Source organism: Pan troglodytes, chromosome 19 (assembly GCF_028858775.2).
Source record: "Pan troglodytes isolate AG18354 chromosome 19, NHGRI_mPanTro3-v2.0_pri, whole genome shotgun sequence".
Lineage (NCBI taxonomy): Eukaryota > Metazoa > Chordata > Mammalia > Primates > Hominidae > Pan > Pan troglodytes.
The window spans coordinates 26,090,944-26,116,481 of NC_072417.2; the positions used below are offsets into that span (position 1 = coordinate 26,090,944).

Here is a 25,538-nt window from a genome sequence, read left to right on the forward strand (position 1 = left end):
GGCTTGGGGGCTCTGGAGAATGTGGGGAGGAACCCCCTGGCCATGGTGGGAGTGGGCACGCAGTGGGTCTTGGCTCAACCTCTCACTCTCCACTTTGGCTCTCTCTCCCCTGGACTCCCATATTCTTCGCAGTTTGGGTTTTTATCCATGATAGAAATGGCAGTGTCATTATTTGAGATGTGTTGTGTGCAGGCATGTGCTTCTGGGAGGACCCTATTGTCTGCCCCGTGACTTGGGGGTAGGGGGATGGGGAAAGAGTGGGAGAGAGACTCTGTTTGGAGATATGCTCTTTTAAGTCCGATGCATTTAACTTTTAAGGGGAGTGTGTGTGCACACCGGTCTCTGCATCTGCATATGGCTGTTTGTGTACATGCATCTATCTTTGTGAAGGTGTGTGCCACTGTGTGCCCATTGCTGTCCATGGTCTGTAACTGCATTTGTAGGAGTCTGCACGTTCATGTGCATCTGTCTCTCTGGGTATATGTATACACAAATATGTCTTTGTTGCTCGTGCCCATCTGTGTATGCATGCATGCTCTTGTGTGGCCAGTGTGCCTGCCTTTGCCTCCCAGCCAGCATGGGTATCTGTGTATCTTGGCATCAGTACCACCTCCATATGTATACACGTCTCGTGTGTAGATAGAATACATGGTCTAAGTGTGGGGGGAGGTATGTATGTATGTTCCTTGATGTCTAAACCTGCCACTATCCATGGGTGATATGGGCCTCAGGTTGTGTGTCTCTGTGCTCGTGTGTGTGTGTGTGTGTGTGTGTGTGTGTCTGTGTGTGTCTGTCTGTCTTTTCCCATTATGGCAAAATAGCAGGATGTGGTTTTCCCAGATCTTCTCCCTTGGTGGCAGCCAGGGTGATGTTATTTCATAAGATTTCTGCTCTGTGCCCTGCCCCAGCCTCGGTTGGACCTTTGGGGGCAGCCTCTTCTTCTGTACTGGTCTGGCTTGCTCATACCTCTGACCACACCCCACCCTCTTGAGGCAGTTAGCTAATGAGCCATGGCTGCTCCAAGACACTTAAGGTGGCTGTTCCGCAGCAAAATGCCATCCAAGAAGACCTACCCCCAACCTGACCCTTTCAGGGTGCAGAATTCTAGACCTGAGGGCTGTGTGGTGCCACTCGGGGGCAGCTGTGGGGGCTGCGACATCTCCCTTCATTTGAGTGTAGCCAGGAGTCAGGCGGCCACACGTGTGTGTGCATGTGATTCGCGCTCCATCCCAGCAGCTCTGGGGCTGGGGTTCACAGTGAATGTCAGAGGCAGACGGTGGGTGGCACAGAGCAGTGCTGCATGGAGGATGCTGGGGCAGAGGAGTTCCCAGCAGCCACTGGTGGGGCTGGGACCTCAAATCAACATGCACCCTAGGCCTTTTGCAGAAGAGCAGCGTACCCAATTGTGAGGGGACTGGAAGGCATTTCTGGGTGACTTTGTGCTGTCTGGAAGGGGAGACTGGGTCATTGTCTGGACATTCCCTTGATCCACAGCAGCAGGCCAGCCCCCTCTCTGAATGGCCTCCACACCTGGCACCTCATTTGGTCTTCAGACCCATTTCTGTCCTGCCCTAGCCTCCTCCCCAAGTTGTAATTCCCACTTTACAGATGAGGAAACAGGCTCATAGCTAAGTGTCCAGTCCAAGGCCTCAGAGTTAAATATAACTGGAGCTCCATCCCAGGCCTCTGGACTCCACACCTCCACGTCTGCACATTCCTCTTGCAGGGAAGCTCCTCAATTCACCTCTCAGAGTAACGCAGACCGGGATGAGGGTCGGCTGTGTATCAGAGTTTTAGAAAAAGGTCACGCCAACCTCCCTCCCTCTTCCCCACTCTGTCAACCCCACTGCAAATAACTCACTAGGCTAAAACAATGAGCTTCCCAGTTCCAACTCCTCCGGAGGAGGCTTCCCACCAGGTGGGAAGGTCAAAATCCCCAGCATTCCCCTAGAGCCATCCAGCATCAGGCACTGCCCCCACCCACCCCAATTCTTCATGAACCTGCAGCGACCTGTCAACTTCCAGAGGAATCCTTGCTCTGCCATCCCACGGCCTGGAGTGCCCTTCCCCTAGTAAAAGTTCACTTACCCAGAATGCTGCGAACCCTAATTGACCCGCCCTGCAGACCTTCAGCTGGTCGCCCGCTCCTTCGTGATCCCAAAGCACTTGCTTCCAAACTCTCAGAACACTTTGCAGCCTCTACCGCGCTCTACCTGTCTGTGGCTTAGGCTGTGAGCCCCTCGAGGAACCCCGGATACATGCGCGGACCGAATGAACCCCGGCACCGCGCTGCCTGCGGTCTAGCCTCTGGCTCCTGCTGCCGCGCGTGGGGCGGCAGGGGCTGGGGGGTGGGGCCGGGGCCGGGCTGAGCGCGCTGGGCGGGAGGCGCCGCAGGTGGGTGCGGCCAGGTGAGCCCCGGGGGCGCCGCCCGCCCTGCCCGGGACCCTGGCCGGCGCTGGCTGCTGGCGCCTCTTCGCCCCCGTTGCCGCTAGTGGCTGCTGTCGCTCCGTGGAGCCCAAGGAGACCGCGGCCAGAGCGTCCACCGCCCAAGATGGTGGCTCCTGTGTCTCCGTGAGTGCGAGCGGACGGGGCGGGGGCGCCAGGCCGGGCTGGACGCCCCCTCCCGGAGCGGGCGGGACGGGCGGGCGGAGGCTCAGTGCCTCTGCGGGACCCACCGAGGGCTCTGTCACCGCGCGCCCCCCAGAGGAAGTTCCTCAGCCCTCCCCGTCCCAGCCCCCGGGAGGATGCGTGAGTAGAGGTGCAGGGGAGCCCCTTCTCACCAGGGCTGTCAGAGCAGGGGGCGCCCGGCCCTGTCTGCTGAGTGCTGGACTTCTCTTAGTGAGGTCCCAAAGCAAGGGGCCCCCAGGAGCCCGGGGAGGAGGCTCGGGACCCACATTCTGGGGCCACATGAATACTGTTTGAGGCTTACATGCCTTGGGGTCCTTGTCAAGTTGTTCCTGCTCCCATCCGGCTGGTCAGGGTGTGGAGAGAAATGAGAGGAGACCTGGGTCTGCAGCAAGTGTGCCCTCCTGGTCAGCCTTGGTCACAACTGGACCCATGGAGTTTTGTTTACACCTCACTCCACTCAGCCTGTTTCCTTGAGGTTGAGGTGGGGAGAATGTCAATGGAATTTGACCTGTTTATAGCAGCTCTGTCCAATAGAACTTTCTGGGATGATGTAAATGTGCTGTCCAATGCAATAGCCACTAGCCACATTGGCTACTAAGCACTTGAAAAGTGCCTAGTGTGAGCTGAATGCTAATGTTTTATTTAATTCTAAGTAATTTAAACAGCTGCATTTACAATAGCTGCAGTGGCCAGTGGCTGCTGTGTTGGACAGAGCCATTTTAGAATCTCCACCTTCCTGGGCTCTACCTACCTGCCTTTTGTTCTGCAGAATGGGCAGGATAGGCAGCTTCGATGTACATGGAAAGGATCTGACAAAATTCCAGAAGGGCATCACCTTGCTTTTGCACCCCTCTGTCCCCATTCTGAGATCCTGTGCGTAGTGGGCTGGGCAAGGTCATAGAATCACAGGATCTTGGGAGGAAAGGATGTCAAAGGCAGCTGTTTTAATCACCTAACAGGTGCCCAAGGGCCGGCTCCACTGCCCTCTCTGCCTGGGCACCTGCTCTTATTCACTGCCCAACTGTGTGGTGCACTTGCTGGGTGTCAGGCACTGTACCCATCTCTGGGATTCAGACATGAAGAAGTTAGTTACCTTTCCTGCCCTCAGGGAACGTGCATGAGAAGGGGGGTGGAGAGAGGATGAAGCAAGAGAACTACACAGATAGAAGCAGAGATTTGTAATCTGTGGAGCATGCAATGGAGAGAACAAACAGGGAGCAATGACAGAAAAGAAGGGACTTCCTGGGAATGGATGGTTAAGCTAAGGCCAAAGGGGAAATGAAACAGGCCAGGTAAAGCATTGGGAGGGCAGCTGGGAACATTCTGGAAGAAGGGACAGCACGGGCAAAGGACCCGGGGGATGGGAACCTGGCACTCTGGAGGAACCCAGAGAGAAGGGTGGTGTTACTAGGAAGGAAGGGAGACACAAGTGGCCACCAGAGAGGTCAGTAACCCTGGGCATTTGGCAGACCTCAAAGGAATTCTGGCACTGGCCTTAGAGGAGTGGGTGGTTGTGGAGGGGTCTAAAGCAGTATTTTTGGTTTTTTGTTTGTTTTTTTTTTTTTTTTGAGATGGAGTCTTGCTCTGTCTCCCAGGCTGGAGTGCAGTGGCATGATCTCGGCTCACTAAAGTGGTATATTTTTAAAAGCCCCCCTCTGGTTAAGAGAGGTTAAGAATGGAAACCCAGTGTGCAGTCAGGAAGCAACTGCACTTGTCCAGGCAAAAGATAAAGGTGGCCTGGACAAGGCCGCCAGGCAGTGGTGTGGAGAGAAGGGACAAGTTAGAAGTGGATTTTGGAGGAAGAATCAACAAGACCTATGGATGGAGCAGGTTCTGGATGTAGAAGAGAACAGGGATTGAAGGGCAGGTTTCTGGCCAGGGCACCTAGGAAGAAGGATGGATTTCATTTCCTGAGACAGGGATGATTGGGAGAGGGGCATATTTGCTTTTGTTTTTGTTTTAGAGACAGGGTCTCACTGTGTCACCCAGGGTGGCTGGAGTACAGTGATGTGATCACAGTTCACTGCAGTCTCAAACTCGGGCTCAAGTGATCCTCCTGCCTCAGCTTCCCGAGTAGCTGGGACTACAGGCATATGCCACCATGATCGGCTAATTTTTTTTTTTTTTTTTTTTTGGTAAAGACAGGTTCTCCCTATGTTGCCCAGGCTGGTCTCAAACTCATGGGCTCAAGCAGTCCTCCCACCTCAGCCTCCCAAAAATGCTAGGATTACAGGTGTGAGCCACCACATCCAGCCAAGAATGGCATATTTGTAAGGATAGATCAACAGTTCTGTCTAGGAACAGGCCGGGGAGGCAGCTGGATGGAGTGGTGTGGTGCCCAGGCTGGGTTTGTGTATTTCCCAGTGGTCTGCAGAGATGGTTCTGAAATGTTAGACAATTTGAAGTTGGGAAGGGGAGGAGGAGATGACCTCCAGAGGCCAAGGAGTGATGGACAGAGGAAGGAAAACCAAGGAACATGGGATCCTAGAAGCCAAGAGAAAAGAGGATTCCAAGGAGGGTGTGGTGAGCATCACCAAGTGCCACTCAAGAGTCCCAAGGGCCAGGCACTTTGGGAGGCTGAGGTGGGCAGATCACGAGGTCAGGAGTTCGAGACCAGCCTGACCAACACGGTGAAACCCTGTCTCTACTAAAAATACAAAAAATTAGCTGGGCATGGTGGTGCGCGCCTGTAATCCCAGCTACTCAGGGGGCTGAGGCAGGAGAATCGCTTGAACCCAGGAGGCGGAGGTTGCAGTGAGCCGAGATCGCACCACTACACTCCAGACTGGGCAACAGAGCGAGACTCTGTCTTGAAAAAAAAAAAGTCCCAAGGAAGAGGGCCAAGAAGTTACGATTGCATCTGTCAGCCTTTCCTTGCACCAAACCAGCCGGCCCTGGAACTCTCCTCATCTGCCCTTGTTTTACCCACCTACTATGTGCTGGTTCCACACAGGGCACTGGTATACATGTCAAGTGGACAAGACAGTTACTGCAGTCTCAGAGCTTCAGATCGTCTAATTGGGCCAGGCGCCTGTAATCCCAGCACTTTGGGAGGCTGAGATGGGCGGATCATCTGAGGTCGGGAGTTCGAGACCAGCCTGGCCAACACGGTGAAACCCCGTCTCTACTAAAAATTCAAAAAAATTAGCCGGGGCCAGGCGCAGTGGCTCACACCTGTAATCCCAGCACTTTGGGAGGCTGAAGCGGGCGGATCACGAGGTCAGGAGATCAAGACCATCCTGGCTAACATGGTGAAACCCTGCCTCTACTAAAAATACAAAAAATTAGCCGGGCATGGTGGCGGGCACCTGTAGTCCCAGCTACTCGGGAGGCTGAGGCAGGAGAATGGCGTGAACCCGGGAGGTGGGGTTTGCAGTGAGCCGAGATCACGCCACTGCACTCCAGCCTGGGTGACAGAGTGAAACTCCGTCTCAAAAAAAAAAAAAAAAAAATTAGCCGGGCATGGCGGCATGTGCCTGTAATCCCAGTTACTTGGGAGGCTGAGGCAGGAGAATCGCTTGAATCTGGGAGGTGGAGGTTGCAGTGAGCTGAGATCGCACCACTGCACTCTAGCCTGGGTGACACAGTGAAACTGTCTCAATTAAAAAAAAAAAAAAGGAAAAAAAAATCATCTAATTGATAGTCTCAGAAACAAGAGTTCTTTCATGTGGCCAAAATGAATCCATTCATTTCTTTTTTAATGTGTTGGCATTGTTTTCTATTTTTATTTTATCTTTAAATGTTATTTATTTATCTTTTGGAGACTGGGTATTGCTGTGTTGCCCAGGCTAGTCTTGAACTCCTGAGCTCAAGTGATCCTCCTGCCTTGGCCTCTCATATTTTTATTTTTAGTTTAAAATTTTATCTATTTATTTATTTTGAGACAGGTTCTCACAATTTTGCCCAGGCTGGAGTGCAGTGGCATGACCATAGCTCACTATAGCCTTGAACTCCTGGGCTCAAGTGATCTTCCCAACTCAGCCTCCTGAGTAGCTCGGACTACAGGCATACACCACCATGCCCAGCTAATTGTTTAAAAACATTTTATTTGTAAAGACAGGGTCTCCTTATGTTGCCCAGGCTGGTATGGAACTCCTGGGCTCAAGAGATCCTCCTACCTCAGCTTCCCAAAGTGCTGAGATTACAGGTGTGAGCCACCATGCCTGGCCCTTTCATTCTTTTAAACAACCAACTTTTACTGAGAGGTATCTGTGTGCCCAGCCCCAGACAGGGACTTACGAGATATGAAAATGAACAAACATGGTCTTGGCTTCTAGGAACTCAGTGCAGAGATATGTACAGAATCCCTGTATTCACCATATTGTGTCATGAAGACTCATGCATAGGGAGCTGTGGGGAACTAGAGGATGGCTACCAGCCCAGGTTGTGGGGATCAGCATGGCAGAAGGGATATCTGAGCTGCTCTCAGGCAATGAGTGGGAATTAGTAAGGAAAGAGGAGGGAGAGGGAATTCTAGGCTCAGAGGATGAAGGCAGGGACAAAGTAACAGCTTGGTGTCTACTGGGAATGCAAGCCTTCAGGATTGATTGGGCAGACAGGAATGGCGGGAGGCTCTATTAACAGAAGTATTCAGAGGCTGGGGAGGGCCTTGCTGGCTCGTGGTTAGGTGTGTAGACTTAGGCAGTGGGATATCAGTAAAGAGGTGGAAGCCAGGGAGTGACACAGTTGGATCTATGTGTGAGCTTGCTGTCTCTGGCTGTTGGGTGAGGGATGAGTCTGGGGGAAATGACCATGCAGAGACCGAGGCAGCTGCAGTGATCCAGGTGATACCGTGAGGGCCTGAACTGGGCCAAGGCTAGGCAGCTGGAGGGAGAGAGACGGTACAGACCAGGGTCTCAGTACAGCCTTTGGGGTCAGGAGGTCACTCTGATTGAGCCTCAGCTACTTATTGCTTATGAATCCTGGAGCAAGCCAGTTAAAGTCACAGACCTCAGTTTTGTCCTCTCCAAAAGGATAATATCTCAGCCACAGAGAGTCATCTGGGTCTGACCCTGGATCGTTGTAAAGCACTTAGCACAGGGCCTCAGTTCACATTCCAGAAATGGTAGTTACATTTAGGCATGAAGAGGAGGACAGAGGTTGGAGAGATAATTAAAAGGTAGAGTTAAGGCCAGGCGCGGTGGCGCACGCCTGTAATCTCAGCACTTTGGGAGGCCGAGACGGGCGGATCACAAGGTCAGGAGATCGAGACCATCCTGGCTAACACGGTGAAACCCCGTCTCCACTAAAAATACAAAAAATTAGCTGGGCGTGATGGCGGGTGCCTGTAGTCCCAGCTACTTGGGAGGCTGAGGCAGGAGAATGGTGTGAACCCGGGAGGCGGAGCTTGCAGTGAGCCGAGATTGCACCGCTGCACTCCAGCCTGGGCCACAGAGTGAGCCTCTGTCTCAAAAAAAAAAAAAAAAAAGGTAGAGTTGGCAGGTTTTGGCCAATGGCTGCTGGACATGGCTTTTCAGTCCTGAACTGCTCATCCTGGCCTCGTGCCTGGGGATGTGGCAGAGTGAGGGAGGTAGAGGCAACTGGCTAGCTGCCTTCAGTCTGAGGCCCCAGGTCTGGGCTACCCATCCCAGAACCACAGTACCGATGGGTATGAGTGTGAGTGTGTGTTCACCTGTGTGTGTAAGGAATGGAGCTTTAGAGAAAGCAAATCTTCCTGTGGCTTGGAAAGAATCAGCTTTCTGCTGATTTCTTTTCTTTCTTTTTTTTTTTTGAGACAGAGTTTTGCTCTTGTTGCCCAGGTTGGAGTGCAATAGCGTGATCTCGGCTCACTGCAACCTCCGCCTCCCGGGTTCAAGCGATTCTCCTGCCTCAGCCTCCCGAGTAGCTGGGATTACAGGCATGTGCCACCACGCCAGCTAATTTTGTTACCTTTAGTAGAGATGGGGTTTCTCCATGTTGGTCAGGCTGGTCTCGGACTCCTGACCTCAGGTGACGTGCCTGCCTCAGCCTCCCAAAGTGCTGGGATTACAGGCATGAGCCACCCTACCCGGCCGTCTTTTTTTTTTTTTTTTTTTTGAGACAGGGTCTAGCTCTATTACCCAGTCTGGAGTGCAGTGGCGCCATCATGGCTCACTGCAACCTTTGCCTCCCAGGCTCAAGCAATCCTGCCTCAACCTCCCCAGTAGCTGGGACTATAGACATGCACCACCATGCCTGGCTAATTTTTTTTTTTTTTTTTTTTTTTTTTAGAGATGGGGTTTTGCCATGTTGCCCAGGCTGGTCTTGAACTCCTGGGCTTAAGTGAGCCACCTCCCAAAGTGCTGGGATTATAGGAGTGAGCCACCATGCCTGGCCTGATTTCCTTCTGATGAAATAGATGACTGTGGGCTGAAGGGCACAGTCATCTTTTGGGCTAGGAGTTGAGAGTTCTGAGTTTTAGTCCTGGTTCACTATGAACTCCTCATGGGCCCTGAGAACCACTACCTGTCTCCAGACTCAGTTTCCCCTTTATAAAATACAGTTGCCTAGGTGATGCCAGCCTTTCCAGTTCTGAGATGCTTCATCAGTCAAAGCGAATTAGTGCCTTGTCCTGGGTGGAAAGAGACCCTGGGAGGGGGCTGGGGTCCCCATACCTCCCCTGCTTTGGATAATGCTCTAGAGCCCTTTGCATGACTCCACCCACTGCCCAGAGCCCCTGCCCCAGTGAGCCCCTCCACCCCTCAGCTGGGAGGACTCTGTGGGCAGCATGAAGCCTACCACTCCACCCTAAACCACCCCTACCATGACAGACCCCTAACACCTCTGCCTGTCTCTTTCATCTCCAGTCTCCCACCGGCGGAGCAGGAATAAACTCTCCAGGCTTAGATGGATGGGCCCTGTTAGCCTGGCGGGCTGCCCCCAGCCTGCCTCCCCATCAACTCTCCTTGTCAAGGGAGGTGCCTCTCTGTGTGTGGGGGAGGCAGGGGGGCAAGAGCATTCAGGTGGGGGTTGGGGGTTCCTTGCTGAGAGAGCAAGAATGGTGCCCCCAGGGAAGAAACCAGCGGGAGAGGCCTCCAACTCCAACAAGAAGTGTAAGCGTTACTTCAATGAGCACTGGAAAGAGGAGTTTACCTGGCTGGACTTTGACTATGAGCGGAAGCTGATGTTCTGCCTCGAGTGCCGCCAGGCCCTGGTACGGAACAAGCATGGCAAAGCCGAAAACGCCTTCACTGTGGGCACAGACAACTTCCAGCGCCACGCCCTGCTGCGCCACGTGACCTCAGGAGCCCACCGCCAGGCTCTGGCTGTCAACCAGGGCCAGCCCCCTTTTGAGGGCCAGGCTGAAGGTGGAGGGGCCTGCCCAGGTCTGGCTACGACCCCCGCCTCCAGGGGCGTCAAGGTGGAGTTAGACCCGGCCAAAGTGGCTGTGCTGACTACTGTGTACTGCATGGCAAAGGAGGATGTGCCCAATGACCGCTGCTCTGCCCTGCTCGAGCTGCAGAGGTTCAACCTGTGCCAGGCACTGCTGGGCACAGAGCATGGCGATTACTACAGTCCCAGGAGGGTGAGGGACATGCAGGTGGGTGACAGCCAGAAGTATGGGGGAAGGGCTTGGGAAGGGAGGACACTGAGCCACCTGGGAACAGCCCCAGCATGCCAGCTCCTTGGGGAGCAGCTAGGGCATTTCATTCATATCTTCACCCTTCAGAACCTTCCCTGAGAGCCTATGTCCCTGGTGCTGGGCCAGCTGCAGGGATACAACAGTGAAGAGGCCAGACCAGGCCTCTTAGCGGGCACAGGGGCACTCTTCTCACTGCCTAAATCAGACGTTGCAAACTGGTGGCCTGGAGGCTTGATTGACCCACAGATGTATTTCATTTTTTTTTTTTTTTCCTGAGGAATCTCACTCTGTCACTCAGGCTGGAGAGCAGTGGCATGATCTCAGCTCACTGCAACCTCTGCCTTCCTGGCTCAAGTGATTCTCCTGCCTCAGCCTCCCTATTAGCTAGGAATATAGGCATGTGCCACCACGCTCAGCTAATTTTTGTATTTTTAGTAGAGACGGGGTATCACCATGTTGGCCAGGCCAGTTTCGAACTCCTGACCTCAGGTGATCTGCCTACCTCAGCCTTCCAAAGTGCTGGTATTATAGGTGTAAGCAACCGCGCCTGGCCTCTGTTTTTTGTTTTTTTTTAAACATAGAGATGGGGTCTCATTATGTTGCCCAGGCTGGTCTTGGGCTCCTGGCCTCAAGCAATCCTCCTGCCTTGGCCCCCCAAAGTGCTGGAATGGAAATGGAAATGACTTTTGACTTAGTTTCCTTTTGGGGCTGTTTTCTGTGCCGAGCCTGTTTAATTGGTTTTCATAATGTTTTTGAAAAACTTGAATTTGTTTCAACTTTTAAAAAACTCAGGAGATTACATATAAAAATCTAGATTTGTGACTTGTGTTGAAAAGCAAGGTCCCCATGCTCTCAGAGCAGGATGTGCTGGAGTTGGAGAGCAGGGTGTTCCCTCTGGCTTATCCCTGGCCCTCTCCAAGCTCAATATCACTCACATGGCCCCTGGAAGCATGCAAATTGCAGCTCTGTCCTAGGTACTAACTGTATAAGTCCTATGGGCTGGGTTGGAGGTGGGGGAGTTGGATCTCATCCTACAGAGATGACAAATAGAGAAACAGCACACAGCTGGGACCCAGGGTGACTGGTTGGGAGTTGGGAGTGAGTGTGCCTATCAGTTAATCACTGAGCTGGACAGTGGAGGGAGACCCCCAGGAATAGGGCAGACTAGGATGATGCTATAGAAAAACACAGTGAAAAAACTAGCTTTCCTAGAGCTCTTTATGATTCATAAAGTGCTTTTACCACAACAAAAGTTGACGTTTATAATTCACAACAAGCTTTGAGAAGATTTCGGGCTGGTATTAGCTGACAGCAGGTATAAGAGCTGAGAAAACTAGACCGGGTGTGGTGGGAGGCCGGGGTGGGAGGATATTCTTAGAGAGGCCAGGAGCTGTAGAGGGGAGAAAACTGAGGCTCGGAGAGGTGAAGTGACTGGCCGAAGGTAGCACAGCCAGTAAGTGGCAAAGCCAGGATTAGTCCCTAAGTCTGTCTAACCTCAAGGCCTGGGCTCTTTCCACCACCCTGCACTGCCTGCCTCCGCCTCTCAGGACAAGCCTAACTCAGTCCTCCCTCCCTTTCTTTCCCTGGCTGTCCCAGGTGGCCATTGCCAGTGTCTTGCACACAGAGGCCTGCCAGCGCCTGAAGGCATCCCCATATGTGGGGCTGGTGTTGGACGAGACCAGAGACTGGCCGGAGTCACACAGCCTGGCCCTGTTTGCTACTTCAGTGTCCCCCTGTGATGGCCAGCCCGCCACCACCTTCCTGGGCAGTGTGGAGCTACAGGAGGGCGAGGCCACTGCTGGCCAGCTCTTGGACATCCTGCAGGCTTTCGGCGTATCTGCACCCAAGCTGGCCTGGCTCAGCTCAAGCCTCCCCAGTGAGCGCCTGGGGAGTGTGGGCCCACAGCTCCGGGCCACTTGCCCACTGCTGGCAGAGCTGCATTGTCTCCCTGGCCGGACAGATCCTGAGCCCCCGGCCTACTTGGGTCAATATGAGAGCATATTGGATGCCCTATTCCGCCTCCATGGTGGCCCTAGTTCCCACTTGGTCCCTGAGCTCCGGGCAGCACTGGACCTTGCAGCTATTGACTTGGCAGGGCCTCGGCCAGTGCCCTGGGCCTCCCTGCTGCCTGTCGTGGAAGCAGTGGCCGAGGCCTGGCCTGGCCTGGTGCCCACCCTGGAGGCTGCAGCCCTTGCCTCACCTGTGGCGGGGTCACTGGCCCTGGCCCTGCGCCAGTTCACCTTCGTGGCCTTCACCCACCTGCTGCTGGATGCCCTGCCCTCTGTGCAGAAGCTCTCCCTTGTCCTGCAGGCAGAAGAGCCGGACTTGGCCTTGCTGCAGCCTCTGGTGATGGCGGCTGCGGCCTCCCTCCAAGCTCAGCGCGGCTCAGGTGGGGCCCGCCTCCAGGGCTTCCTGCAGGAACTGGCATCCATGGACCCTGACGCCAGCAGCGGACGCTGCACCTACCGCGGCGTGGAGCTGCTCGGTTACTCCGAGGCTGCGGTCCGGGGCTTGGAGTGGCTCCGGGGATCCTTCCTGGACTCCATGCGGAAGGGCCTACAGGACTCCTACCCCGGGCCTTCGCTGGACGCCGTGGCCGCCTTCGCAGCGATCTTCGACCCCCGACGCTACCCGCAGGCGCCGGAGGAGCTGGGCACGCATGGCGAGGGGGCGCTGCGGGTGCTGCTGCGCGGCTTTGCTCCTGCCGTGGTGCGCCAGCGGGCGCTGGGCGACTTCGCGCTGTTTAAGCGCGTAGTATTCAGCCTTGGGCGGCTCGGCCCGCGGGCCCTGTGCACCCAGCTGGCGTGCGCGCACTCGGAGCTGCACGAGCTCTTCCCCGACTTCGCCGCCCTAGCCGCCTTGGCTTTGGCGCTGCCCGCGGGCGCTGGCCTGCTGGACAAGGTCGGCCGCAGCCGGGAGCTGCGGTGGTGGGGGCAGAGTGGGGCCGGGGAAGGCCGGGGGGGCCACATGGTGAAGATCGCAGTGGATGGGCCCCCGCTGCACGAGTTTGACTTCGGGTTGGCTGTGGAGTTCTTAGAGAGTGGGTGGGGAGAGGGCTTCCTGGGGTCGCAGCTCACCTGAGGGTGGCCTCCTTCCCTCGGCCCATCCAGCCTGGGGCCCTGGGCACTGTAAGGGCCAACCTAGACTTGACCATGCTGCACCCAAGATGATCTGCTGACTGCAGCCTCCCAGGGGCCTGAGGCCATCCACCCGCCCTTCTGGAGCTTCCCACCAACCCCCACCCTGTGGGCTGTGGAGGAAGGGACTGGCTCAAGAGGGGCCTGGGCGGGTGGGCAGAGATGCTAGGACCTGGGGTACCCTAAATCATTCCTGGCCTTTACACAGTTAGATGAGGAGTAGCTCACCCTTTTCTCTTCTGGACTCGGGGCAAGTTTGGGTCCCCCCAAAGATGGGAGTTTTTGGCTTGGGGAAGGAAGACTAGGTCTTGGAAATTGAGTGGCTGAGGGAACGGACACTGGTCCTTGGTCCTTGGCTGTTTCTTTCTTTTTCTTTTCTTTTTTTTTCTTTTTTTTGAGATGGAGTCTTGCTCTGTCGCCCAGGCTGGAGTGCAGTGGTGTGATCTTGGCTCACTGCAACCTCTGCCTCCTGGGTTCAAGCGATTCTCCTGCCTCAGCCTCCTGAGTAGCTGGGATTACAGCCGCCTGCCACCATGCCTGGCTAACTTATGTATTTTTAGTAGAGACAGGGTTTCACCATGTTGGCCAGGCTGGTCTCGAACTCCTGACCTCAAGTGATCCACCTGCCTCGGCCTCCCAAAATGCTGGGATTACAGGCATGAGCCACTGCGTCTGGTCCTTGACTGTTTCTTAGCCCCACTCCTGGCAGTGTCTCTTCTCTTCAGCTATGACTGGGGAGTAGATGACCGTGCTTGTTTCTGACACACAGCACAGTGTCCTCTCTGTACACAAGCTGGTGGTTCAAGGGCCAATGGTTCCAGAGAGAGAGTGGTTCCCTTCCTTCCCTCCTTACCAATAGGCAACCTCAGGCCTTTTCTGTGTATAACTGTGTATATAGACATAAAAACCTACAAATGTGAAATAAATCTATGCTATCTTTCATAGTGTTACCACACAAACATCTAAAAGGACTACTTTTGGTTTTGCAATGACAGGGTGGAAAAAAGCCCCAGATGGGCTGGATTTTTTTTTTTTTTTCTGATATTTTCTTCCTCAAAGTCCAGTTGCTCTCCAAGTTCCTACCCCTCCCCTGCCCTTGCCTCAGACCTTTAAGACCAAAGACTGCAAAACCACAGTGCTGTACCTGCCGCCTCCAAGGACTGGCGTCGAGGCCCAACCCAGGAATGTTGGCTTATTTGCCTCCTGGGGGAAGCAGTTTAGGCCTCATCAGAGCTGGGGAGCACATCTCTTCAGAGCCCATGGGTTTCCCATTCCCTCCTGTCAGCCCTGGCCATGAAATCCTGGGGATCTGGAGGGAGGGAGGATAGTTAGAGAGTGAGAGGGGCGAGGGCTGGCCTTTTCCTAATACCCCTGGGTTTGAGTTTAATTTGCAATAAAATGGAATCCCAGCACATCATGCAGTCTCCATGGTGGTGTGTGTGTCAGGGCCTGCCCAGACCCCTCTGTCCCTCTCTTGGCTGGGCTGCCCTGGGGTTCAGTATGCTGCCTCAGCAGGGGCAGGAGGGTCATCCCTCTGGGCTGGGAGCCTCCAACTGTGGACTCCCTGCCTCTGCTTCCCCAGCTGTGGGGAGGAAGGGCACAGAGAAGGGGGCTATAATCACTCTGGGTCTGGCTGGTGCCACTCTGTGAAGAGAGACACAGGTTTCTGCCCAGCTCCACACCCAAGAAGCCCACCCGCCTCTTGTTCTGGCCACGGGGGTAGGACAGAGCCCATTTCAGACCTTGCCCTTCTTCCTCCTGCAGCAGGCCCGGCCTCCGGCGCCCCCAGCCCCCTGCTGGCCTCCCTGCCCCTGCCCACCCGGCCTCTGCAGCCCCCGCTGGACTTCAAGCACTTGCTCGCCTTCCACTTCAATGGCGCTGCCCCGCTCAGTCTCTTCCCCAACTTCAGCACGGTATGGGCTGGGCTGGCGGGTGGGGGCATGCACACAAGCTTGTGGGTGGGCACAGAAGGTGGGTTCAGAGGGTCCAGCTCTCAGCAGCTGGGTCTAACCAGGAGCTTTTCCTCCAACATCCCCCAGAGGGGATAGGTGCTCCCCAAATAGGGACCCCTATTTGGGATCCTAAGAGAGGGACCCGCTCTCTCTTAAGCTGGGGAACAAGATGGTGTCAGCCCTTTCCCCACCCCCACCATCATAGCTGCTGGGCCTGCAAGGGCCTGTAGTCTGTGCATTCCACTTAAGCTTCTGTGTAGGCGCTCCTGTGGATGACGTGTGTGTGTGTGTGTGTGTGTGTGTGTGTATAACCTGTGCCTTTTTGTTGTAGTTTCTATAGGTTTTGTATGTTATATGTGGATGTGAGTTTGTGTGTTGGTGTCCAATGTGTTTGTAAACAACTCTTTGTGCGTGGGTAATTTTATGTAATTAAGTTATGTGCCTGCACAATCTGAGGGTTTATTGTGTCCTTGTGTCTTTTGTGTGTTTGGCGTGTATCTGCCCTCTGAGCATGCGTGTTTTTGTGTGGTTTGGGTGATTGTGAGTTTACCTGTGGTCATGTGCCCTTTGTGTGCATGAGTGTGAATTGTTCTGCTTGTCTGAGCATTTGTAACTGCCTGAAGCTTCTGTGCTGTGTGTGTGTCCTAGTCTGTACATTTCCTTGTACACATGTGTGCATAACAAGTATATGAATTTTAATTCACTATATGAGGGATCAGCAACCATCTCTGTTTTTTTAAATTTTGAAAACTCAAGTGAAATCATGGGTGTGGCGTGCCCCATCCTGAACAGATGGTGGCAAACTCCACCTCAGTCACACTTAGGAATCCCTTCCCTCCCACCCTCCAGAGTTAGACAGAGGTCCTAAGGAGTCTGAGGCATTTGGGGGGTGGTCCTCTGGTCTTGAGTCCTTGCTGTCGCTTGCTGACAGGCTCACTGTTGAATGGCATGGTTCTAATTGCAGGGGGCCCCTGCAGGCCATTCTCCTCTGAGGTCCTGTCCCCTGAGCCCCTTGCTGGCCCTGGGTGCTGTGAAAATTTGAACCACTTTCTGTTCTCAGGGAAGTTTCTGCACCCATGTTCTTCTCTCTAAGCTCTGTTTTCTTTTCTTAGGAAGGTTTGGAAAGTTCCTTTTTTATTTTATTTTATTTTTATATAAGCAGAGATGAGGTCTCACTATATTACCCAGGCTGGTCTCAAACTCCGGAGCTCAAGGGATCCTCCCACCTCGGCCTCCCAAAGTGCTGGGATTACAGGTGTGAGCCACCACGCCCAGCCTGGAAAGTTCTTGACAAGTTCAGACAGCTGCATTTGGCCCAACTTCCTGAGAAAAGGGAACATAAAGCCTTAATTCTATAGAAGAAAAAAATGATTTAAAATAAGGAAAAGAAGCTAGGTGCAGTGGCTCATGCCTGTCATCCTAGCACTTTGGGAGGCTGAGGTGGGCTGATCATCTGAGGTCAGGAGTTTGAGACTAGCCTGGCCAACAGAGATGGTGAAACCCCATCTCTACTAAAAATACAAAAATTAGCCGAGCATGGTGGTGGGCACCTGTAGTCCCAGCTGCTCGGGAGGCTGAGACAGGAGAATCGCTTGAGCCCAGGAAGCAGAGGTTGCAAGATTTTGGCTCCGCCATTGCACTCCAGCCTGGGCGACAAGAGGGAGACTCCATCTCAAAAAAATAATAAGGAAAAGAAAAGAAATCCAAATTAATATTCCAAAGAAACGATCCTACTCCTTGGGGAACCTTAGGCCTCCACTTGCTGCTCCCTGCCCCCTACTGGCCCCCCACCTCCCCTGGCTGTGGCTCTCACTCTCTCAAGAGAGGTCGTCATGGCTGGGCATGGTGGCTCACACCTGTAATTCCAGCACATTGGGAGGCCAAGGCAGGCGGATCATTTTGAGGGCAGGAGTTCGAGACCAGCCTGGCCAACATGGAGAAACCCCGTCTCTACTAAAAATAACAAAAATTAGCCAGACGTAGTGGTGGGCGCCTGTAATCCCAGCTACTCGGGAGGCTGAGGCAGGAGAATCACTTGAACCTGAGAGGTGGAAGTTGCAGTGAGCTGAGATCATGCCACTGCACTCCAGCCTGGGCGACAGAGCAGTATTCCATCTTATTAAAAAAAAAAAAAAAAAAAAAAAGGTCATCAGCAGCCTCAGGCCCTGTGACAGTGGTAGAGCTGATGAGATAGGACTTATCTTCCCCCAGCCCACAGGTCCATGCATGAAGCCTGGGTGATGGGAGAGGAAATTCCAACAGACGGGTTCTTTGTCTCTTCCGTGCCTCTCCTTGTTTCCAACTCTCTGTCCCAATAGTTGTAATTATTGCAAAGGAGAAAAAAACAAAAAACAAAAATAATGACCTAAGGGGCACCAAGAGATGCCAACGTGATCACCAGGACATGGTTCTATGTCCCAGAAACATGCAGGGCACTCTGGCCATTCCCCTGCTTCCAAGCAGAAGCCCAGGCTGACAAATAAAGACAGCCGGGGAGAGGCTGTGTATTTTTCTTTTCTTTTCCTTTCTTTTCTTTTCTCTTCTCTTTTTTTTTTTTTTTTTTTTTTTTTGAGACAGAGTCTTACTCTGTTGCCCAGGCTGGAGTGCAGTGACGCAATCTCAGCTCACTGCAACCTCTGCCTCTCAGGTTCAAGCCTCCTGCCTCAGCCTCCTGAGTAGCTGAGACTACAGGCACGTGCCACCACGCCTGGCTAATTTTTGTATTTTTAGTAGAGAAGGAGTTTCTCTTGGCCAGGCTGGTCTCGAACTCCTGACCTCAGGTGATTCACCCATCTTGGCCTCCCAAAGTGCTGGGATTACCGGCGTGAGCCACTGCACCCAGGCAGCTGTTTCTTCTCCTTTCTTTCCTTTTCTTTTTCTTTTTCTTTCTTTTTTTTTTTTTTTTTTTTTTTGAGACGAAGTTTCACTCTTGTTGCCCAGGCTGGAGTGTAATGGCCTGCTCTCGGTTCACCGCAACCTCCATCTCCCTGGTTCAAGCAATTCTCCTGCCCCAGCCTCCCAAGTAGCTGAGATTACAGGCATGCGCCATCACACCTGGCTAATTTTGTATTTTTTTTTAGTAGAGACGGGGTTTCTCCATGTTGGTCAGGCTGGTCTTGAACTCCCAACCTGAGGTGATCTGCCTGCCTCGGGCTCCCAAAGTGCTGGGATTACAGGTGTGAGCCACCGCGCCTGGCCCAGCTGTTTCTCTTTCCAACATCCACAGGATGGAAAAGTTCTTCCTAGAAGCTGACCAAGGCCCTCTTCAGTCATCTTTAGTTTTGGGCATTTTGTGCTGCCCCCGACCCCTGCTTCCCAAGCCAACCCCAGAGTTATTATGCCCTCCCACTCCCTTCACAGATGGACCCGGTCCAGAAAGCTGTCATCAGCCACACGTTTGGGGTCCCCTCCCCTCTGAAGAAGAAGCTGTTCATTTCCTGTAACATCTGTCACCTGAGGTTCAACTCAGCGGTGAGACAAAGTAGTGAAAGCAGGTCTGGGGAGGGGGCTGGGCAGGGAGAGGGCTGGAGGCTGGGCTTTCAGAGTCCTTCTGGGAGGAATATCAGTGGCAAAGGGGCTGTGGTCTGTATTTTCCACCCTGGCTGCAGAAGAGGCACTCTTGGTCCTTTAACCATCGCATCCTCTCCTCTCTCTAGATTCTTCTGCCCCTTCCCCTTCTGCCCAGCTGTAGCCCAGTGGGATTCCATTTCCTTCCCCCCAGGCCTCTCTCCTGTGTTCTGGATCCTTCTGCAAGAGAGAAGACTGCCCTTCCTCCACTCCAGGTCCCAGGGGCCCATCTCATCAGCTCCTGGTCTGGAGCTGAGCTCTTAAGGCACCTGAGAGTTTACAGAATGTGATCATGCCCATCCCCTTAAATAATAGTTTTCATGATACATCTGTGAGACGGGTGGAGGCGGGATTTTTTTGTTTTGTTTTGTTTTTTTAGACAAGGTCTCACTCTGTCACCCAGGCGGGAGTGCAGTGGCGCAATCTTGGCTCACTGCAGCCTCCACCTCCAGGGTTCAAGTGATTCTTGTGCCTCAGCTTCCCTAGTAGCTGGGATTACAGGCATGTGCTACCACGCCTGGCTAATTTTTTTATATTTTTGGCAGATACAGGGTTTCACCATGTTGCCCAAGCTGGTCTGGAACTCCTGGGCTCAAGTGATCCACCCACCTCAACCTCCCAACATGCTGGGATTACAGGTGTGAGCCACCGCGCCTGGCCTAGAGGCGCTATTATAATCCCCGATTTTCAGATGAGGAAAGTGAGCCTTAGAGAGGTTAAGTGACTTGCCTAAGACCACACAGCTGGTAAGTAGCAAAGCTGGGACATGAATCCAGGCCTGGCTGACCCCAAGGTCTATGACTTTCTACTACAGCCTACCCCTTTCTACTACATCTTACCACTAGGTAGAGGAGGAACCTCATTCTGGCCTCCCAGGGAAGGTCTACCTCCTGTTAGGCAATCTGGGGTTTCGGTTGGATGCCAGCAGAACTGCTGTGGTATAGCATCCAGGGAGGGGCCGTGGGGGCCTGTCTTTCCCATGTTTCAAGGAGGTGGGCCGGGGAGCAGCAAGTGAGGACCCTTGGAGGGAGGACACTGACAGACCAGATTTGAGGATTCCCTTCAGGCCTTCTGGTTCCATGAGTCCTGCAAGAGATGGAGGAGAGGCTGGGCGTGGTGGCTCACGCCTGTAATCCCAGCACTTTGGGAGGCCAAGGTGGGTGGATCACTTGAGGTCAGGAGTTAGAGACCAGCCTGGCCAACATGGTGAAACCCCATCTCTACTAAAATACAGAAGAAAAAAAAAAAAAAAGCAGCCAGTTGTGGTGACAGGTGCCTGTAATCCCAGCTACTCGGGAGGCTGAGGCAGGAGAATCGCTTCAACCCAGGAGGCAGAGGTTACAGTGAGCCTAGATTGCTCCCGTTGCACTCCAGCCTGGGTGACAAAGCGAGATTCCGTCTCAAAAAAAAAAAAAGATGGAGGAGAGAATTCATTCTGAGGGAGGAACCATTCTTCTTCCTGCCGGACCCCGGGCACAGTGCCTGGCAAATAGCAAATGCTCAGTAATGACTTGTTGAACAAATGAACAAAGGGATGAATGTTCTGGGGTACATATGCCCCAAAGTGTGGGGATGGCTCTGCTTTCTCCATTTGTGCATTGATACACTTGATAACTAACATTCATTGAGCACCTACTCTATGTACTCGGCCCTTGTAATTCATGTTCCCATGTAATTCTGACAACCCCATGAGGTCAGTATTATCATCACAGGGTTTATGGGTGAGGAGACTCAGGCTGAGAGAGATGTTACTTGCCTAAAGATGTAGTTAGTGGCCGGGCGCGGTGGCTCACGCCTGTAACCCCAGCACCTTGGGAGGCCGAAACAGGTGGATCACGAGGTCAGGAAATTGAGACCATCCTGGCTAACATGGTGAAACCCCATCTCAGGGTGGGCGCGGTGGCTCACGCCTGTAATCCCAGCACTTTGGGAGGCTGAGGCGGGTGGATCACGAGGTCAGGAGATCGAGACCATCCTGGCTAATATGGTGAAACCCTGTCTCTACTAAAAATACAAAAAGTTAGCCGGGTGTGGTGGCGGGTGCCTGTAGTCCCAGCTACCCCGGAGGCTGAGGCAGAAGAATCGCTTGAACCCGGGAGGCGGAGGTTGCAGTGAGCTGAGATGGCGCCACTGCACTCCAGCCTGGGCGACAGAGCGAGACTCCATCTCAAAAAACAAACAACAACAACAACAACAACAACAACAAAAAGATGTGGTTAGTAAGTGGCTGGGTCAGATCTGAAGCCAGAGGCAGCCTGCCTTGGAGTTCATGTGCGAGAACACATTCTGCAAACCTCAGAGCCACATGTGCTATGGTGATGATGATGACAAGGACAAGGACTTGCCCTTTGTGTGACCTGAGCCCTGCCTCCCTTTGACCTGTTCCCCTGCTGGGCTCCAGTTCACAGATGGGGCATGTGGACTCAGCCAGTGAATGGTGACCTCTTGCCCTCCCCTCCCCAGAACCAGGCCGAGGCACATTATAAAGGCCACAAACACGCCAGAAAACTCAAGGCTGTCGAGGCTGCCAAGAGCAAGCAGAGGCCACACACCCAGGCCCAGGATGGGGCTGTAGTGTCCCCAATCCCAACGCTGGCCAGTGGAGCCCCTGGAGAGCCACAGAGTAAAGGTCAGTCCTGAGCTCTTCTCTTTCCCACGTCTCCACTCCACATCTGGTTTCTGACAAGGGGTTGAGAGATTTCTGCTTATTCTTTTTGCTTGTGTTGGAGTATTCCATACAGACAGGCAAAGGCACACAAGTGTACCACGCCATGAATTTTCCTAAGCTGAACACACCCAGATCAGGAAACACGTTACCAGCACCTCAGAAGCTTGTCTTGCACCTCCTCCTGGTCATTACCTTGAAGTATTCATTTCCAAGGGCTGCCTTCACAAATGACTTCATTTGTGAAGTTAGGAATGGTGGCTCACATCTTGTGATGGTTAACACTTTGGGAGGCTGAGGCAGGAGGATTGCTTTAAGCCTGGAGTTTGAGACCAGTCTGGGCAACATGGTGTGACCCTGTCTCTACAAAAAATTTATTTGCCAGGCATGATGATGCACACCTGTAGTCCCAGCTACTCAGGAGGCTGAAGCAGGAGGATCTGCTTAAGCCCAGGAGGTCGAGGCTGCAGTGAGCTATGGTCATGCCACTGCACTCTAGCCTGGGTGACAGAGCAAAACCTTGTCTCTAACCTCCCCTGCCCACCCCCACCCCCCAAAAAAGAGACTACAACCTGGGTGACTGAAAACAACAAAAATTTATTTTCACACAGCTCTGGAGGCCAGAAGTCTGAAATCAAGGCGTTGACAGCATTGGTTCCTTCTTGGGGGCTTAGAGGAGAAAGTGTCCCATGCTTCTCTTCTGGCCTTTGGTGGCTGCCGGTATTCCTTGGCACTCCTTGGCTTATAGACGCATCACTCCAATCTCCATCTCCATCTCCACATTCTCCCTTGTGTGTCCCTGTGTTTCCACAAGCTCTTTTTATAAGGGTACCAGTCACTAGACCAATCCCACCCAAACCCAGCATGACCTCATCTTAACTAATTTTATCTTCAAAGACCCTGTTTCCAAATAAGGTCACATTCTGAGGTTCCAGATAGATGTGAATTTTGGGGGAGACACTATTCAACCAACTACAACCCCTCTGATGGTAAATACGATCCTGACTTTTCTCAGCATAGATCAGCTTTACCTATTTTTGGTGAAACATAGAGTGTGCAGGGGTTTTTTTGTATCTGTTTTGTTTTGTGGGTTTTTTTTGTTTTGTTTGTTTTTTGAGACAGAGTCTCGCTCTGTCTCCCAGGCTGGAGCACAGCGGTGCAATCTTGGCTCACTGCAACCTCTGCTTCCTGGGTTCAAGCCATTCTCCTACCTCAGCCTTCCAAGTAGCTGGGACTACAGGTACCTGCCACCACGTCCAGCTAATTTTTGTATTTTTAGTAGAAACGGGGTTTCACCATATTGGCCAGGCTGGTCTCGAACTCCTGACCTTGTGATCCACCCACCTCGGCCTCCCAAAGTGCTGGGATTACAGGCGTGAGCCACCCTGCCTGGCCGGTATCTAGTTTTTATTCATCTCTCACAAACATTCATCAACATTCATTATATCTGTAAGATTCATCCATGTTTTTGCCTGTAGCTGTAGTTTGTTCTTTTTCATTGCTGTGTAGTACTCCACTGTGGATCATACCACTATTTTTTTTTAATTTAAATTTTTAAAAGCTCTTTTTTTTTTTTGAGACAGGGTCTGGCTCTGTCACCCAGTCTGGAGTGCAGTGGTGTGACCTAGGCTCATCCACCTCCCTGGCTCTCAAGCGATTCTCCTGCCTCAGCCTCCCAAGTAGTTGGAACTATAGGCATGTGCCACCATGCCTGGCTAATTTTTGTATTTTTAGTACAGATGGTGTTTCGCTGTGTCACCCAGTCTGGTCTCGAACTCCTGGACTCAAGCGATCTGCTAACCTTGGCCTCCCAAAGTGTTGGGATCACAGGCGTGAGCCACTGTGTCTGGCCCATACCACTGTGTTTTTTTGTTTTTTGTTTTTTTTTTTGAGATGGCGTTTCACTCTGTTGCCCAGGCTGGAGTGCAGTGGTGTGATCTCAGTTCACTGTAACCTCCACCTTCCAGGTTCAAGCGATTCTCCTGCCCCAGCCTCCCGAGTAGCTGGGATTATAGGCATGTGCCACCACGCCTAATTCTGTATTTTTAGTAGAGATAGGGTTTCACCATGTTGGCCAGGCCAGTCTCAAACTCCTGACCTTAGGTGATCCACCTGCCTCAGCCTCCCAAAGTGCTTGGATTACAGACATGAGCCACCATATCCAGCCCGTACCATTGTTTTTTAAAAATCTGCTCTCCTGTTGGTGGACATGTGGGTAGTTTCAGTTTTATGATATTATGAATAGTGTTCTCTGAACATTCTAGTACATCTTTTTTGGTGATCTCTGTTTAAGTTAGCAAATAAGAATATGAGGGCTGTGAGGGCTTTCTGAGACCACTGTGTCCAACTTAATGATTTCAGATGGGGAAACTGAGGCCCAAGTCTGCCCAGTGAGTTGGTAGAAAAGTGGGGCCTGGAATTCAGTGCTGGTCATCCACCAGGGGCCCTCCAGGCCACCTCCATGGTCAGAGCTGAAGATCGTGGTCTGCAGCGTCATCTTGGGTCTCACACTCTTCCATCTCTGCAGCAGTTCCCGCAGTCCCTCCTCTTGGGCCTCCACTCCAGCCACCACCAACTCCAGACCCTACATCCAGGGAGCCAGCCCACTCAGAGCTCTTGGATGCTGCCTCCTCATCCTCTTCTTCCTCCTGCCCACCTTGCTCCCCAGAGCCTGGGAGAGAGGCACCGGGGCCTGAGCCAGCGGCAGCTGCCGTGGGAAGCAGCATGAGTGGGGAAGGCAGGAGTGAGAAGGGGCACCTCTACTGCCCCACATGTAAGGTGACAGTGAACTCGGCCTCCCAGCTTCAGGCTCACAACACAGGTCAGTAGTCCCAGGAGCTGGAGCCCAGGGAAAGGGTGGGACAGAAGCTAAGCCTCGCCAGATGAGGGCAGGCTTGAGTTCCTGGGTGCTTCGCTCAAGGGTTGGATGGCGGAGGCTTTGTGCTTGTGTGTTACTGAACGGACGTTTCTGGGTCCTCCCATTACTCCTTGGGGAAGGAGAATTGGGAAGAGAAGTCTGAGGCAGCAAGAACTGAAGGTCGCTAAATCTCTGAAGGGTCACTCCACAGGAGACAGGAGACATCTGCCTCTCTCCTTAGATTACACCCAGAAGGAAAGGACTGAGATCAAAGCAAAGGGGAAGGCAGCTATTTGTAGTGCAGGAAGGCCTTTCATAGGAGGGGCTGGCATGAAAGGACAGAAGCTGGGAGGGGAAACCACGTGTGGCTGGAGGGCGATGTGTACACAGAGCAGCCGTGAGGCTTACAGGGAGAGCCAAATTGCATGAGTGTGGAGGGGGTATCTGTGGCCCCTGCAACCCCTTCCTGCTGCTGAGAGACTGCCTTCTTCCCTCTCCAGGAGCCAAGCACCGGTGGATGATGGAAGGTCAGCGAGGGGCTCCCCGGAGGAGCCGGGGCCGCCCGGTGTCCAGGGGAGGTGCCGGACACAAGGCCAAGAGAGTCACAGGGGGCCGGGGCGGCCGGCAGGGGCCCAGCCCTGCCTTCCACTGTGCTCTCTGTCAGCTCCAGGTCAATTCAGAGACCCAACTGAAGCAGGTGGGAGAAGTGAGGCTGTGACTGGGGTTGGAGCCAGGGGAGGGGGTTGGGGGGCAGTGCAGCAGAGGGAGGGACCCTGAAGAGGGCAGGCAGGGCACAGCAGAGCAGGCTGGAGAAGCGAGGCCAGCAGGCCAGTGGGCCAATTAAGGGCAAAGGCCAAGACTCACCTCCCCTTCCCAGGGCCTACCCCAGGGTGAGGACCCAGTCTGTGTGCTTTGGATGTATGAGCTGTGGATAGAGGAAGGGGAAGAGTCGAGGATGATGGTCTTGGGGTCCTTGGGCTTTGTCATCTTGTTCCCAGTCTGTCTGTCTGTCCATTAGCACATGAGCAGCAGGAGGCACAAAGAACGCCTGGCCGGGAAGCCCCCCAAGCCCTCCAGCCAGCACAGCAAGCTGCAGAAGCACGCAGCGCTGGCTGTGAGTATCCTCAAGGTATCTGTCTCCAGGCAACAGAGCTGGGACTGGGTCAGGAGG

The 25,538-nt window shown here is 53.3% G+C and overlaps 2 protein-coding genes across 12 annotated transcripts in view; both read left to right on the forward strand.

Moving 5' to 3' along the window:
* ZNF385C (zinc finger protein 385C) overlaps nt 1-25,538 on the forward strand; it is a 72,860-nt gene that overhangs the window by 45,328 nt on the left and 1,994 nt on the right. For 3 of the 11 annotated variants that reach the window (XM_054670890.1, XM_054670889.2, XM_016931801.4), the window contains 6 exons: nt 15,091-15,239; nt 18,639-18,749; nt 21,309-21,474; nt 24,038-24,331; nt 24,868-25,064; nt 25,386-25,496. In XM_054670890.1, the coding sequence (XP_054526865.1) occupies nt 15,091-15,239; nt 18,639-18,749; nt 21,309-21,474; nt 24,038-24,331; nt 24,868-25,064; nt 25,386-25,496 (1,028 nt within the window). Of the gene's footprint in view, nt 1-14,667; nt 15,240-18,638; nt 18,750-21,308; nt 21,475-24,037; nt 24,332-24,867; nt 25,065-25,385; nt 25,497-25,538 lie in introns of those variants that run through there. The other 8 variants (XM_054670892.2, XM_054670893.2, XM_054670894.2 and 5 more) reach the window with 6 other exon arrangements.
* Nucleotides 2,493-14,743, forward strand: C17H17orf113 (chromosome 17 C17orf113 homolog). The gene is made up of 3 exons (XM_016931797.4): nt 2,493-2,571; nt 9,414-10,147; nt 11,786-14,743. The coding sequence occupies exons 2-3, from the start codon at nt 9,458-9,460 to the stop codon at nt 13,268-13,270; spliced, it is 2,175 nt and encodes a 724-aa protein (XP_016787286.1). The 5' UTR covers nt 2,493-2,571; nt 9,414-9,457; the 3' UTR covers nt 13,271-14,743.